General features: G+C 31.6%; 1 protein-coding gene across 2 annotated transcripts in view; it reads left to right on the top strand.

The window, feature by feature from the left end:
* Positions 1–15,626, top strand: part of LOC100882272 (uncharacterized) — a 156,200-nt gene that overhangs the window by 91,731 nt on the left and 48,843 nt on the right. Inside the window, exons 6-9 of one of the 2 annotated variants that reach the window (XM_012294408.2) lie at positions 4,574–4,827; positions 11,831–11,953; positions 12,873–13,130; positions 14,608–14,787. In XM_012294408.2, the coding sequence (XP_012149798.1) occupies positions 4,574–4,827; positions 11,831–11,953; positions 12,873–13,130; positions 14,608–14,787 (815 nt within the window). The remainder of the gene's footprint in view (positions 1–4,573; positions 4,828–11,830; positions 11,954–12,872; positions 13,131–14,607; positions 14,788–15,626) is intronic. The other variant, XM_076530328.1, reaches the window with a different exon arrangement.

Genomic DNA, 15,626 nt, shown 5'->3' on the forward strand with positions numbered 1-15,626 from the left:
GCAACTCTTTGTTCTAACGAGCGCTGCATTTTGACTTATACAGCGACACAAAACAATTTTCACGGATAGGCTCGTCCTCACTATCCGGATGCTCGGACCACCTTCAGCAGCGGAGATCTGTTTAGCTGACGTCCCGTACTACCAATTTTAACCGAAAAAATCGCGGTCCGACGTGAAGTCGCATCATAATAAAGTCACTGACATTACTTTCAGGACATACCTTGTATATAGGCACGCACTCGTCGCCAATGACCTTGCAGTCGACACGACGTAAAACACCTATGAAAAATAAAAAGACGAAAATCATATCTGCAGTAGTGACCACAACTGATAAAGTTGACATAATTGAAACATATACCTTATATGTTCTTTTACAATCGACTGGAATATAATAAAAAAGCATTACTAGAATATATTAGTAATAATACTAGTAAACAAAAAAATTGGCTCCTTCATAATCCATTAAAAAATAACATCAATTATACATAAATAAATGAGCTACAATCTCTTATGAAAAAAGATTTCCAAATTACTCTAACACAATTAAGCTAGTAAATTAAACCAAAATTCTTAGAAAATCTTTGTTCTACGTATTAACTTAAATTACAATTAAATTCGAACACATTCAGCAATATTCTTCATTCATTCATCACAAACATTCTAAAGATTCCGAATAATACGTATTGAAAATATATTTTGAATGAAAAATCGGTTAAACGTAGCGTATTTCCCGACAAACATATTTCAGAATTTTCAAAAGTCCATTCTCCAATTCTGCGAGCTTTTCATAAAACCGTTTGCTCTGCTTTATAAAACTTGTTCTCCTTCGAGAAATGAAACGTTTATAATAGCCGTTCGCGTTGTTCATTTACTTGGAACTTTTTCATGAACAGGGGCAAAAGGTTATTCGAAAAGCCTTCTCTTAGTCTGTTCTTTAATCGAGCGCATGGCCGCGTTGCAATGAACGTGTCACCCCATTGCAGGCTGCAAAATTTCTCCCTTTTCGTTAGGAAACTGAATTACTGGGACAAGTTTGTAGCTGGGATTGCAGGGCCACCAGAAAACTTTCAGATCGAAAAGCTAGAACTTTTCAATGCTTCGACATGCAGGAATTACTTCGCTCAGCTATAAAATATAGAAAGATGGAGGAAGTAAGCGGAGAAGTGAGTGTAAATGGCAAATAAATCTTGACCCGGAGCAAATATTGAATCAGGGGGTGAAAGAACAGTCTACGAAAATACTTTTGCGTGAGAAGGATATCGCGGAGGAGATTAAGGAAGAAAAGATTAAATCTAGCCGAAAGAGCTGACTCGTGATCCACAAATGTTACCTCATTTTTATACTACTAGAATTTCATTCGACAGATCTAGATTTAATATGAGGGAAATAACGTAAATCAGTTTGAAGCATAAAATATAATAGAACAAGTAAGTACTTATTAGTGTTTTTTCGATTAAAATGATTATATTAATTGTATATAAATGGCTGATTTTGACAATAGAAAATTGGACAGGTGATTGAATTATAGCACTTGTAAAACATCAGTTGGAAGTTTAAAGTATAATAAAAGCCACCATATAAAGTCAATAATATTCTTAATATAAAATAACTGCTAATTGCAGAGCGATGTCCTATTTTGAAATAGAACGTTTAACATAAATTGATGACATAAAGGTACCTGAATATATCACTAATATATTATATGTATATATATAAATTAACAAATAACAATTTTTTAAAAATGTAACATGCATATTGCAGTTCATGAAATATTCGCAATTATTTTCAGTGACTTTGTATTCAAAATAGTTGGCAATCTTTAGACGGTAAATAGAGTACCTGAAAGATCACGAGGAAATGATTTCATAAAACATTTTGTCGAGAAAGCAAAATTTATTATAGTTATGATCAAATTTACGATAAGACACTGATGCGTGTAATAGTTTCAAAGTATTTTGGGAATTCTATTTTCAGTCAGTTTATAAATTCAATGGCAGAAAATCATAAATCTCTCCTTCGGACCTACATTATCTTGATGGGAAAGTATCGATCAGATATCTTTCGTCTGCCACCTGCGCAAGTTCTTGGAGTGTGAGCAGTAAACCCATCAACAAATTAATTCCTACGATCGACCATACGCTTTTTCTACTACAAAACCACTATGTATTCATTAAAAGTGAGAAAAATAATTTCACGTAAGATTTAGATGATCAAATAAGAACAGCCATATTGTAAAATAATATGGTTATGTTAAGGGCTAAACAATAGTTTGTATTGCTTATAGAAATATTTTGTAAGACATGTTAGTTGGTAATTATATTTTTACAATAACGTATTTTGAACTATATTTGTAATAAAAAACATTTCAACATGGGTACTTCAATTTTGAATATTTTCAAAATAGAATATGTCAAAATAGAATATCTCAAACTGCAATATTATAAAAGATATTCTGAAGTTAAGAAACTTGAAATAACATATTTCATATCAAAGGCATTTTCAAGATAGCATATAGAACATTTTGAATTATAATGATCGGAGGTTCCAAAATAGAATTTCAATGTATCTATGAAACAAAAAATGTTTGAAATATACATATTCCAAAATAGACTGAATGATATTAAACTATTTTCAAAATAGAACATTCTGAATTCAAAAAATAGCACATGCTGAGTTAAAACATTCTTAAAAAAAGTATTTCACAATATAATGTTATACAGTAGAATATTTTAAATTATATGAATTTGCAAAGACATAAAATATAAAAATAAAATATTGTAAACTGCATAACGTATTCCAATATAGAATATTTTAAACTAAAATACTAAAAACTTAATAGATTAGCAGAAATTATTAGTGTTTATGCACTGGAAAGTATTAAATAAATAATTCAAAATGTATAAAAAGTTTAAATATAGTTTAACGTATAAATTGGACAGAAACATAAAGTGTATAACAATGTGAATGACAGCATAGTGACAATATAATATATGAGAGTACGCTCGACAAAATCCAAGATTACAGAATTTCACAGTCTTTCACTTCACATCAAAGGATTTCACGAAGATCCAGTCTTTCGGCGCAAAGAAAGCCTTTTTAAAAGTTGTGTTTAGAGGAGTAAAGATGGATATGAATTCTCTGTTTAGTTATACTCTTATTTTCGTGATCAGCCATTTGTTAGATAAATACATACCTCCAAAGTTGCGATCAGATAATGAAAGTGTTCGGGAAATTATCAGTCCTGACCTTCAATTGAACACCGACGATGGTCCTTTAATGGTTAACCCCTTGCTGCACAATTTATTTGCCAGATACGTCAGTCATAACATATTAGGTTATTTAGAATAACCTAACCACGTCCGATTTCGATCACAGTGAAATATCTTGTCAAGGTCATCATTCCGAACACCTTGTTCCTGTACATATGATAGTCGGATTCTTTTAGTTTTTAAGATATTTGAAAAAATGATGCGCTTCACTGCTAATATTTCCAAAAGTGAATAAATCGAAACTAGGGTTTCGTATATTATTTTGGGGGATTTCGTCCCTCCAAACCTCCCCGCCACCACGTCGACATTAATCCCACAACTCTTCGGAACGGACTTTTTTAGGTATTTCGAAAACACATGTGCGAATTAATGAGCGGAGAGTATATGTAAGTACGAGCTGAATACAGTCAAATGCTAAATGGAGCATATATTAGTCATTTATTCATTTAGACTTTCATTCAAAGGATACATAAATGCCATTATTTTGAAAAACGCACCTTGACAACATATTTCGAAGTGATCGAAATCGAAGGTGGTCCCCTTATTCTAAGTATTTAGAATAAGTCCCTTATGCCTTATACCCAAATTATTCATAGCTATGATATTGAAGGAAATAATGTATTTCATACTCAGCAATCCTTGCCTACACAAATTATAATTTGACATAAACTTCAAAGTAAAGTCTTATAAATGAGTGCAAGTCAAACTTGTCAAAGTAAAGTAAGGAGTTAAGAATGCTAAATTTTTGGGTTTCAAAGCTGAAAATCAGTGGCTGTAGCTAAAATTAGTGGATGTGCTCCAGGTAATGTTTAACCTTTGTTTTAAAATTGTGTAAAAGGAAACAAATGCATAAAAAGAAAAATTGAGAAACTTGATAAAATCTTAAAAGAACAAAATCAAACATTATTTACTTACTATGTTATCGATAATATCAAATGAAAATAGGGGGTGTTGCACATCCACAGTGTTTATACGCGAACCACCACTGGAAATACTAATTCAAAAGAAGCAACATCCTTTAGAAATATTCAAATAAAATTTCTTGAAACAAAATGATTTGTAATATTGACTACTTTGCTGCTTTACGATGCATCGCAATAAGCTGAAACTACAAAGACCTGTTCCCGTATTGCTCGTTCACGTTATTACTTATTAATTATATTTCATACAAGTCCAAACAATTAGAACAAATCGATTGCCCGTAGTTTGAGCCGGCCACGCAGTACAGAAACGCAACAGTTATTACAATTTCATGTAGTTTCATTTCGAAACGTTTGAACAGTTGCAATTGATGTTTGTTCAAGGTCCTCGATACCTGGCCACGAGTATTTGGAAGCTGACTATGAATGCGCTCCGGGATTCTACATGGCGAGCACAACAAGCAGGTTGCTTTGCAGAAATCGTCAATGGATAGGAGAGCCGCCAAAGTGTAAGGTCAAGGAGAATTTCGAAAGCGTGTGTGCTGAAGCTTTCTGTGATCATGTTTGTAAGGAAGTCGACGGTAGACCAGTGTGTTCCTGTTATAAAGGTTTCCGCTTGGAAGACGATAAATGCGTAGGTAAGCAACATTCATCTTACCTAATCTAGAAGGATCTACTTCAAACATCTCATCGCTTAATTGATGGCTTGTTTTATACCTTTGATTGCGTCGGTATCATTTAGCTGTAAATAGAAATTAAATGTTGGATGACTTTGATTAAATTTTGATGAAATTAGTAAATTTTGGGTATTTTGTACAACGTATTATTTGTGACAATATTATAATATCTACAATTATTTATAATAATATTATAAAAATACTGATCTGTGTAATTAGAAGAATTTAATTTAATTTTTGGATTAAGACAAAATCAACTTTTGAATCAAAACAATAAATAAACGAAGTCATTAAATAACGTCAATTAAGCGATGAATGTAATGAAAATTAATTTGCATATTAATATTTTTTCTTAATCTTTTAGTAACATTTTCATGTATTATATAATTTACTTCTTTTTTATATATCATTTTCTTTTAAATCTTTTAAATCACATATCATTGCAAGGATAATTAGTAAAATATCTCTCAACGTCCTAACTTTGATACAATTAAAATTAAGAATAAAAAAAAATTAAAACTTGGAATCGTATAGGATGTAGAATAATTTCAATTTCGAAAGTACTGACAGGAAATGGATGGATACGAAAAGTTTCATCATTTCAAAACTTCATTGCAATGAACTAGGATTCAATTCGTGCTTCTTGTTCTTTCCGTCTATTCAAAGCAACTTTACCCTCTATTTATCATATATATATATATATATATTCCTGGAATAAAATGGAAGTTCACTTCACTGGACTTTTCGATTAAACCGGCTTTTCAGCTAATTCGTATTACCTGTCCTTCCAATCTGTTTGGATTATCGAGAATTTATTGCATTTCTATATCGTCCACTCTTTCAACGCAACGGAATTTAATTGAATTTTTCATTATCATTTGATTCCGGCTATTTTACGACTTGATCGAATTAACGAAGCTCGAAAATTAATTATGATGCAAGAAATATCGAGGAAACTGGAGATGTACGAGTGTTTTTCTCTGGAACGCGGTTCGAATCGTTCCTCTAAACGTCGAGACATCGAAAAAGGAAAAGATGGAATAAAAATCTCAAGTACCCTTTGCTTCCTTTCTTTTTTCATTGAAAAACACGCGAGCGAACTTCGAAATAAACTTTTCTGTTCGATTTTTATGGAAAACGGGAGACCATGTAGTCGAAATCGAAGCAACGGAGAAGGGAAAAATGTCTGAAACGAAATCGTTGATGTTTTAATACGAACAGGAAGAACTTGTCGATCGCAGAACACGGAAGCTGTCGATATCTCAACGACTGTCCTGTCGATATTTCATCTCGAGAAATTTCTTTTCTACCCATCTGACAGGTCTCCTTCCATCGGAGAAATGTTTCTACGTTTCAGTATTCATTTCGACGGGGAGAAAGAAAGTGTGTGAGACAGAAAAAACTTAATAGTGCGAACTATTAAAAGATTCGATCGATATCGATCGCTTGTTATATACCAAATGTGAAAAGTTCGAGACGATGTCATCACGTAAATGCATTGCCAAGTGCTTGTGGCATATTATTTTTAAGTTAAACATTTGACCAAAGTTACTGTATAAATGTTTAATTAATATTCCTGATGCAAAATTGCTGCTTGTCAATTACAGAAAATAATAAATTCTTATTAATTATTAATTGATTTATTATAAATCAGTTATTTATGGATTTATTAATTGGTGCATATTATGTCAGTTTTAATAAATAATACAATGTATTATTTTGAAGTTTAAAATTTGATGAATATTACTATGTAAATATGTAATTAATATTCTTGATATAAAATAAGAATTTATACATTGAACAAAAATTTAGTTATAAATCATTTATTTATTGGTGTATACATATAAAACAGCTATGATTTTGTTACATGAAAGTTCTACCAAATAATGCTTATAATCCGTTTTGAAATATATAGTTTGCTAATAATTATTTCGTGAACGTATAATCAATGTTCTGAATCCAAAATGGTTGCTTACTAATTGCAGAGAACAATAATTGATGTTGGTGCATATAAAGTTAAGCATTATTTCATCACATACAAGTTTTAACAAATAATGCTTATGATATATCATTTTGTAGCTTAAAATTTAATGAAGATTATTATAGAAATGTTTAATCAATATTCTTTATACAAAATGGCTGCACACCATGTGCAGAAAATAATAACTGATTTTGATATCATTTCTGACAAGACTTCTTTAGGTAAAAATAATATAAATTAGTGCTTAAAACATATTATAGTGGAGTTTAATGTTTGATCAAAATTACTACGCAAATGTTTAATCAGTAATCTTGATGCAAAATAATAGTTTGATAATTTGTAGTAAACATTGATTTATATTGATTCATATAAAATTGGACATGATTTTAGGACATAAAAGTTTTATGTAATGGGGCTTATGGTACAGCAATTTAAAGCTTTAACTTTTACAAAAATTATTATGTAAAGATCAATTATTATGTAAAGATATACATCAACAATAGTACCTCTTGGGTGATGTGGAAAGCTATTGACAAAATTGTAATTATTATAACTTGTGTTATTGTTATTATATGTATATATGGAAGATGTTTATAAATGCAAACATAGTATTAACAATTTTAATAATCTGTAAAAATAATAATTATTAACAGTGTAAGGAAAATTTCTAATCACGGGCCCCATGGCCCGACAAATCTATCGTGCGACGTCCCTGACGCACGGCGTCACGTGGGCAGTCGAGCGCGGTAGTAGGAGCACGGTAGGCGTCGACTCCGAAATCGGCTCGAAAAGGGCATCTAAATCCGAGCACTGTTCTAAAACCATATTTTTATTTTAGTTGGAATATTCTTAAAAATGACCGTTACCGTTGCAGCGGTTTATTGCGGGCAATTTGTCACTCCAAAATTTTTATATGTTTTTATATTCTTATTAAGGCCCAGCATAATTTAGGTTTATTACTGTCGAACCGTTAGGTGACAAGCGACGGCATAGTCGACACTCTTCAGGTCAAAATTGACCTGAGCTCAAACATTTTGTTAGGGCGGTTCTTACCCCTTCTTGCAATATTTTGTCGACCAATCTGATGGTTAATTTTCACAAGACGCTTGTCACCCCTAAATACATGCTGATCCCACTCCGCATTTTTTAGTTTTCGTGGAAAACACGAAAACTTTTCTCGCCAGCTCTTACCTAGTAAACATCTTTAAAAGTCCGTTACCACGTCGTGTGATATTTTTTAAGTACTAAAATAAAGTTCAACTTATACCTCTTACATCAGTTTGTTTATTCATATTATCGGAGTAGTGGTCACTGATACAAAACTTAACCAGCTTGCGTATGCATTAAGTTGACGCGCAGCACAACAAAAGTATTGCAAAATAATATTTATGGCATATCATTCTGAAACTGAATCTTACATGAAAACAATTGTGTAATGGATTTATCTTAAATTAGTATTTTTCAAAATAAGATATAACATCTTTACATCAGAATATTTTCCGAATTTAGTGTCTCAAATTAGCGTATTCTAAAATAAGATACGTCAATATAGAATATATAAAATTCCAGAATTGAATATTTCAATGTAGAATATCCCAAAATTGAATATATAAAATTGTAACATCTTCAAAATAGAATATTTCGAATTAGAATATTGCGTAATGGAGTTTTCAAAAATGGAATACATCAAATCGAAATATTTCGAAATAGAATGTTGCAAAACTGAAAACCAAATATTGCAAACTAAAATAATTCGAAAATAAAATATTACAATGCAGGATCTTTCAATATAAAATAAAATAGTTTTTTAAACTAAATTAATTGACTTTTTATTAAATAAATAAATTCACAATTTAATATTCTCCATTAATAGTGCAACAATTAAACTTTTGAACAACTTCAAAAAAAGAAGATTCTTAAACACTTAGATCCCCAAATGTTAAAAGAATTTTTTTACTGTTAAGTATCTATACTTCCTGAGTTATACGATATTTGTTTGAAGTAGCTAATAGAACTTCGAAATATTTTTTGCAATATAAGCAATTGAGTGATCGATACTGTTTGATCAGGAAATATTTACCTTGGGCCATTGTTTGCCGTTACTGATAGTGAGCCATATTGTATTGGGAATATTGATGAAGTGTTTATGCATGTAGTCATTTGCATCAAACTTTAATCTTCAAATTGATGTATTATAAGTGTTACTATGTGATACGTCGTCCGATATTTCAGCCGGCAATAAATTTCACATTGGTTTTATATTAAAAACATACAAACATTTGTATACATTAATGGAAATTTTGAAGTCTTGTACATTTTTCCTAATTAATTATTAGTGACAGTTTCAGATACGTAATATGGCTTACACTTTTATCTAACACTCGAAATAAATTAATAATTTAAAAAACGATGTTTTAGTACTCAAGAAATAAAAGTAGCAAGACAGAATTTAGGGAAATTGTATAAATCGTGTACATATTAATAATGTCCATTTATAATCAAAGTCTTGTACCTAAAAATATTAACTCTCATACTGCAAGTTTTTAAATTTGTTTGATAGTAGTTGCGATGTCTAACTATACTTAACTTAAATTTGTTTATCTCTAATCATTAATTGAGGGAGTAATAAATGTTCGGATGTAATACTTGAAAAATTAGTATGAAATTGTTGGAAACGTCAGGTTTCAGAACATCAGAATTTTGACATGATTTGATATCACTACTATAAATATTAAATACGAGCATAAGCATAAAAGTGCTTTAACTCAATATTTCTGATACACCAATTTAAAACTTAAAATTTGCTAAAAATGATTATACAGGGTGGCTCACCATATTTTGCCATCTAGGTTTGCGTCATTATTATTACACATAGCAAACAATGTTTTAGATGAAGTTGAATAGTTTTGAGAGGGGCATATGCTGCTGGTATATTTTTTTTGTAGGTGGGCGTATAAAGGACATATAAAGGTCATTAATGTTTTTTTTAAAAAGAATCATATATTTTTTATTGTATCAGCTGATACTCCTTCATATTCTTTACAAAAAAGTATTTATCTCTTTATGTGAACAAATCATTAGTTTAGAAGATATTTTAATTTTAATGTCTATTTACAGAAAAGGTTCAATGTGGTGACCATTTGCATCAGAACATTTTCTGAATCGAGAAATTAATTACTTACTAACATTCCGTAGCGTATAATCTTTCCGCATGTGTAGCACTTTTCCCAGCTTCAAAATAAACTGATAACATGTCTATCTTTCCTTCTTTAGAATACTTCATTATGATGTGATAATTCACCGTATCGTCGTATCCACTGTATTAGAGACGTAACAGAGACTAAATTTCACTGTTACTGCATAATAAAAAAAAAAAACAAAAACTCACAATTCGTTTGGTGACACGTGACCTCTCAAAGCACGTAGAAAAAAAATTTGCTATTCAGTTAGGGCAATTCATAATACTGACCAGAAAGTCACGATTTCCTAACAAGTAAGAATTAAAGTATCTTCTAAACTAATGATTTTTTCACATAAAGAGATTAATACTTTCTTGTGAAGAATGCGAAGGAGTATCAGCTAATATAATAAAAAATATATGATTCCATTTAGAAAAACATTAATGATCTTCATATATTCTTTACACGTCCGCCTACAAAGAAAAATATACCACTAGCATATGCATATGCAATCAACTTCATCTAAAACATTGTTTGCTACGGGTAATAATAATGACGCAAATCTAGATGGCAAAATGTAGTGAGCCACCCTGTATACTCATTTTCTAACTTCTTTCTATATGAATTAAGTATCTCAGAATATCGTCACATCAATGTCATTATTACTTCGTATAATGATTAGAGTAAGATCCAACGATGAACAATTTTATGCTAACTTCATTAAGAAAATGTTTGCATGGTAATTTTCAACAAATTTCGAGCTGCAAATTCATGTAATATAAATGCTGCCTTACAATAATTTTATGTTAAATTGTTTCATATTTTAAATGTTGCGAAGTCGATCGTTTGCTATGAGCGACGAGCAGCCATTTTGTATTTAAAAAATTTAGGTAGTAATTTTTTACTTTAAGCTTCAGGTTGATGTAACATACGTGATATTTTCAGGTACTTTTATATCATCAATTTGGGTTAGCTGTTCCACTTCGAAGTGGGACATTGTCCACTAATTGGCAATCAGTTATTTTATATTAAGAATATTATCGAGTTTATACAGTCTTTTTTATTATGCTTTAAGCTTCAAAGTCATGTGCCATAAATGTTATAATCCCGTTTTCTGGCTGACTTTATATTTTTGATATTAGCTCTTTTATGTCTAGTAATGTAATCATTTTCTTCAGAGGACGACTGGTCAATGCCGGCCTTTAGCCATCTAATCAGTAAAATAAATTATTGGAACATGAAATAAATAAATTATCTTGGATAGAACGGTACTTTGAAATAGTAGGCTATTATTCTTGACATTTTACAGAATGTATAACAATGTAGTTCAGGCGTAAAGGACAATGTGAACTTTATGATACACCGGTTAAAATCAAATACAGCGTTGTGAGTGGTTTTCAAACATTTCACATAGTTCTCTTCTAACCGATATTCGATATATTGTTTCCCATCTCAAATCACGTTAAAAAATTACACGTCACATAAGTTCAAGCTTCAAGTATCATACAACTTCAAACTTCAACTTCATACGAACTTCGCGCAACTTCAAATTTCAATCTTGACACAACTTCAAATTGCAAACTTCACATATCATCGTGTCAAATTTCGTCAATCTCGAACAGTTTTCCTAAATCGATGATAGGAATTGAAACCTGATAGGAATTGAAAAATGGTAGCGATAGGTATAATATCAATGACCAATTTTGAGTACTATTCGCGAAATGGTGTACGTGATAGTAACAGCGCGAGAGATGTTAGGAAGTTAGCTACATTCCGTGAATTACACGTACTCATTGAAATCCAGATGTGAACGAATGCAAGGATAACAAGGGAGGTTGCCAGTATAAATGTGTGAACACACCAGGATCGTTTCGTTGTGAGTGTCCGAAGGGGATGAAACTAAACGAGGATAGATCCACATGCAGGGGTGAGTGATTTCGGTTCGAATGTACACATATATATACTTCATCACGCAAACAATTTTCTCTGTTTCTCTTGAAAAAAAGCAACAAATGTAAATACGCCGGTGAATCTGTAGTTTCATCAATATAACTATTATTGGAATTGCGACGTGGAATTCATGACTTTATTGGAAGTTCCATTTTATATTGTTTTTCCGTATTATTTACGTGTTGTTTATTCCAATTATTTATATGTCGTTTAAATGTTGCTTATTCGTATTATTTATATCGTTGGCAAATTATTTTATACTATTTATTTTTCTTTAGTTTTGTTAAAAATTTAGATAAGATTTACAGTTTGATGAAAAATGAGAAAAACGAGGTTTAAAATTTCAAAATGCTAAACCTCCTAAGTCTCGAAGTTCAAAAATCAGAAAATTAAAAAATCCAGAAGTTCAAAAATTAAAAAACTAAAAAATCCAGAAGTTCAGAAAATCCAAAATTTTACAGCTCCGATTTCAAAGTGCAAAAGTTATCAAATTTTCAGACTACTAAAATCTCAAATTTTAGAATCAAAATTTTAAAGTTCAAAAATTAAAATATTCTACAATATTCCAAACTTCAATAATTTCAGAATTCTAAAATATTCCAAAGTTTAAAAATTCCATAATTCTGCAATATCCGACATTATCCAATTTCTCAAATTTCCAACTACCAATATTTCCCATTTCCAAAATTCCAAAAACTAAAAATTTCAGAACTCCAATCTACCAATCCAAAATTTTCAAATTTTCATTAAATACATAAATCAATAACATTAGTAATTAAAATTGAAAATCTCAACGCATTGAACCATTTTTCATCAAACTGAATGATTGAATAATTCGATGAATTTAAAATGAGCGAAAACGTGAAATCATTATCCAACATTTGCCGATGATTCAGACATCAACGAGTGTCTGTTAAACAACGGACACGGCCCTTGTCAGGATACATGCCGGAACACCATAGGCGGCTACGAATGTTCCTGTGATGGTCTACGGGACTCCATTCTGTCAGCTGACAACCACACGTGTCAGGATTCAGGTCCATGCAGCATCAACAACGCAGGGTGCTCCCATACCTGTCTGTCGACCAAGGGTCGAGTATTTTGTCTCTGTCCTGACGGGTTCATCTTGAAGGACGACTGGAAAACGTGTCAAGGTAATTGAATTCTTTCACGTTTACCTTTTTTTGAACACCGTGCAAGAATATTGATAATTAATCCTTCGCAATCGAAGTTTTTGTTGCTGGGAGGTAAAAATTTTAAAGGTTTATAGTTGAAAAATGTGGTAAATTCTTTTGAAATTATTTGGTTAAGAAATAGTTGTTTCAAATTATTATGCTAAATCGAATCATTATCGCAAAAAATGCTACATAAAGTGGTTCAATTTTTTGAACCGATTAAATTTATTTTTTCACAGCATTATATAAGGAAAGAAAGTTTTGATCGTTTGTAACAATGTTTGTGCTACAATTAAAAATTGATATTCTTTCACATTCATCCATTGTTTATAATATTTTTACGAGATTTAAGGGTGACTGACTTTTATTTAAGTAAATTAATTTTTGTATTCTATATTTGAAATTCATGTATTTGTTTCTATATTCCAAGTCCTAATATCCTGAACTCATAAATTGTGTATCCCCACATTTCAAATCACTACATCCCGAATCCCCATATCCCGAAATCCTACATTACGAATCAAAACTTTATACTCCAAATTCCTATATTCCAAATCCCTATATCCCAGATCCCTATATTTCAAATCCTTATATCCTAGATCCTCATATCCCAAATTTCCATATCCCAAATTCCCGTATCCCAAATTCCCATATCCCAAATTCCCATATCCCAAATTCCCATATCCCAAATTCCCATATCCCATATTCCCATATCCCAAATTCCCATATCCCAAATTCCCATATCCCAAATTCCCATATCCCAAATTCCCATATCCCAAATTCCCATATCCCAAATCCCCATATCCCAAATCCCCATATCCCAAATCCCCATATCCCAAATCCCCATATCCCAAATCCCCATATCCCAAAACCCTTACATATCTCTCTATCTCTAGATCTCTACATCCCTAGACCTCTAGAATCTTATGCGCCTACGTCTCTATCTTGAAACACATATGTATATCCCGAAATCTCTACATTTCTGTATTTCTATACCCTTTCATCTTTATTATATTCCTATGCTCTTACGTCCACATATTTTTATATCCTTGTATCCTTATGTCCTCATATTCTTATATCCTTATATCTTTATACCCTTATACACTCATATCCTTATACACTCACTCATATCCTTATATTCTTACGTTCTTGTGTGCTTACTTCCTTCTATCCTTAAATCGGACTATCTCTATATCCTCATATACTTATGCTTTCCTGGATCACAACATCTTTATACCTTCAGATATGATATACCTGGATCACAACATCTTTATGTATCTAAGTCTCTTCAGCAGAATACCCCTATAACCACATGTACTCGTACCGTCAGGTCTTATAGAGCTTAGTTTATCATAAGTAGGTGCTATTTCATGGTATTTTCATGGTATCATATTGTATCAGACATTTCATATTTGATATTCAGTAATGTAACAAAAACTCAACATTTTTGTTCTAGACGTGGACGAATGTGTTCAGCCAGACTTACAAACGGAAATGTGTCGTTACGGTTGCATCAACACGCCAGGTTCTTATCGATGCGCTGAACCGATGGAGTTGAAGGATCAACCGATATTAGACACTTTGTCCATCACCTGCCTACCAGGTTACGAAGCTACCCCTGATGGAACTTGTATCGGTAAGTGGTTTAATCCGTATGAGCGATTTAACGGCAAGTTGGATTTGATGGTTAAGCCTCGAGGCGGATGCTTCTTGCTACGTGTATACACTATATATGCATCGTAGCGTATGCGTCGGTAATATTTAATGACGATTAAACAACACGAGGAACTTTAATCGTTTGAAGTTCTAATATTTATAAGTGAATTGTAGGTTGAATAATTCTATAACACCGACATGTGCTTTCTACTTATTTTTAATGATGTTCTAAATTAAACGTCTACATCCGATGTTGCTCCGATGTTGCTCCGAAGTGGAATAACCTCGTGTCTATGTATCCAATGTTATTTCTTATATTCAAGAGCAAACATATCTAACAATAAATCATGTAAACATAATAATTTCACAACTTAACTAAAAATTATTTAATCTTCGTTAAAAATCTTCAGTATATGTCTCTCCACCCAAATATTTTTATACGCTTTTAAATATCGATCAACGTCGTATTTAACAATGGACTTCCAACTGATGTTCAGATGTGAACATAATCATGTTCCATTATTCTTGAAATATTTTACGTCGTAAGATATTTGCCGATACATTTTATGGATCAGTAGCCGAGATGTTACGATGTTCCATATTAGGTGCAGTTAACCTACTCATGTTCATACTTCTGTTAAAGCTAGAATAAAACTGTGGAGTCTCAGGTGAGCGATTATGGTCCAATGGACATTTTATAAAGTCATAAATGATGCTGATATTCGTTCAGTTTTTAGAAAATTGCGATAGAACATTTTATAGATGGACAAAATAATACTGTAGGTAAACGGAAACTTTTATGTATGTGCGTCGGAGCGT

The sequence above is a fragment of the Megachile rotundata genome, chromosome 4 (assembly GCF_050947335.1).
Source record: "Megachile rotundata isolate GNS110a chromosome 4, iyMegRotu1, whole genome shotgun sequence".
Lineage (NCBI taxonomy): Eukaryota > Metazoa > Arthropoda > Insecta > Hymenoptera > Megachilidae > Megachile > Megachile rotundata.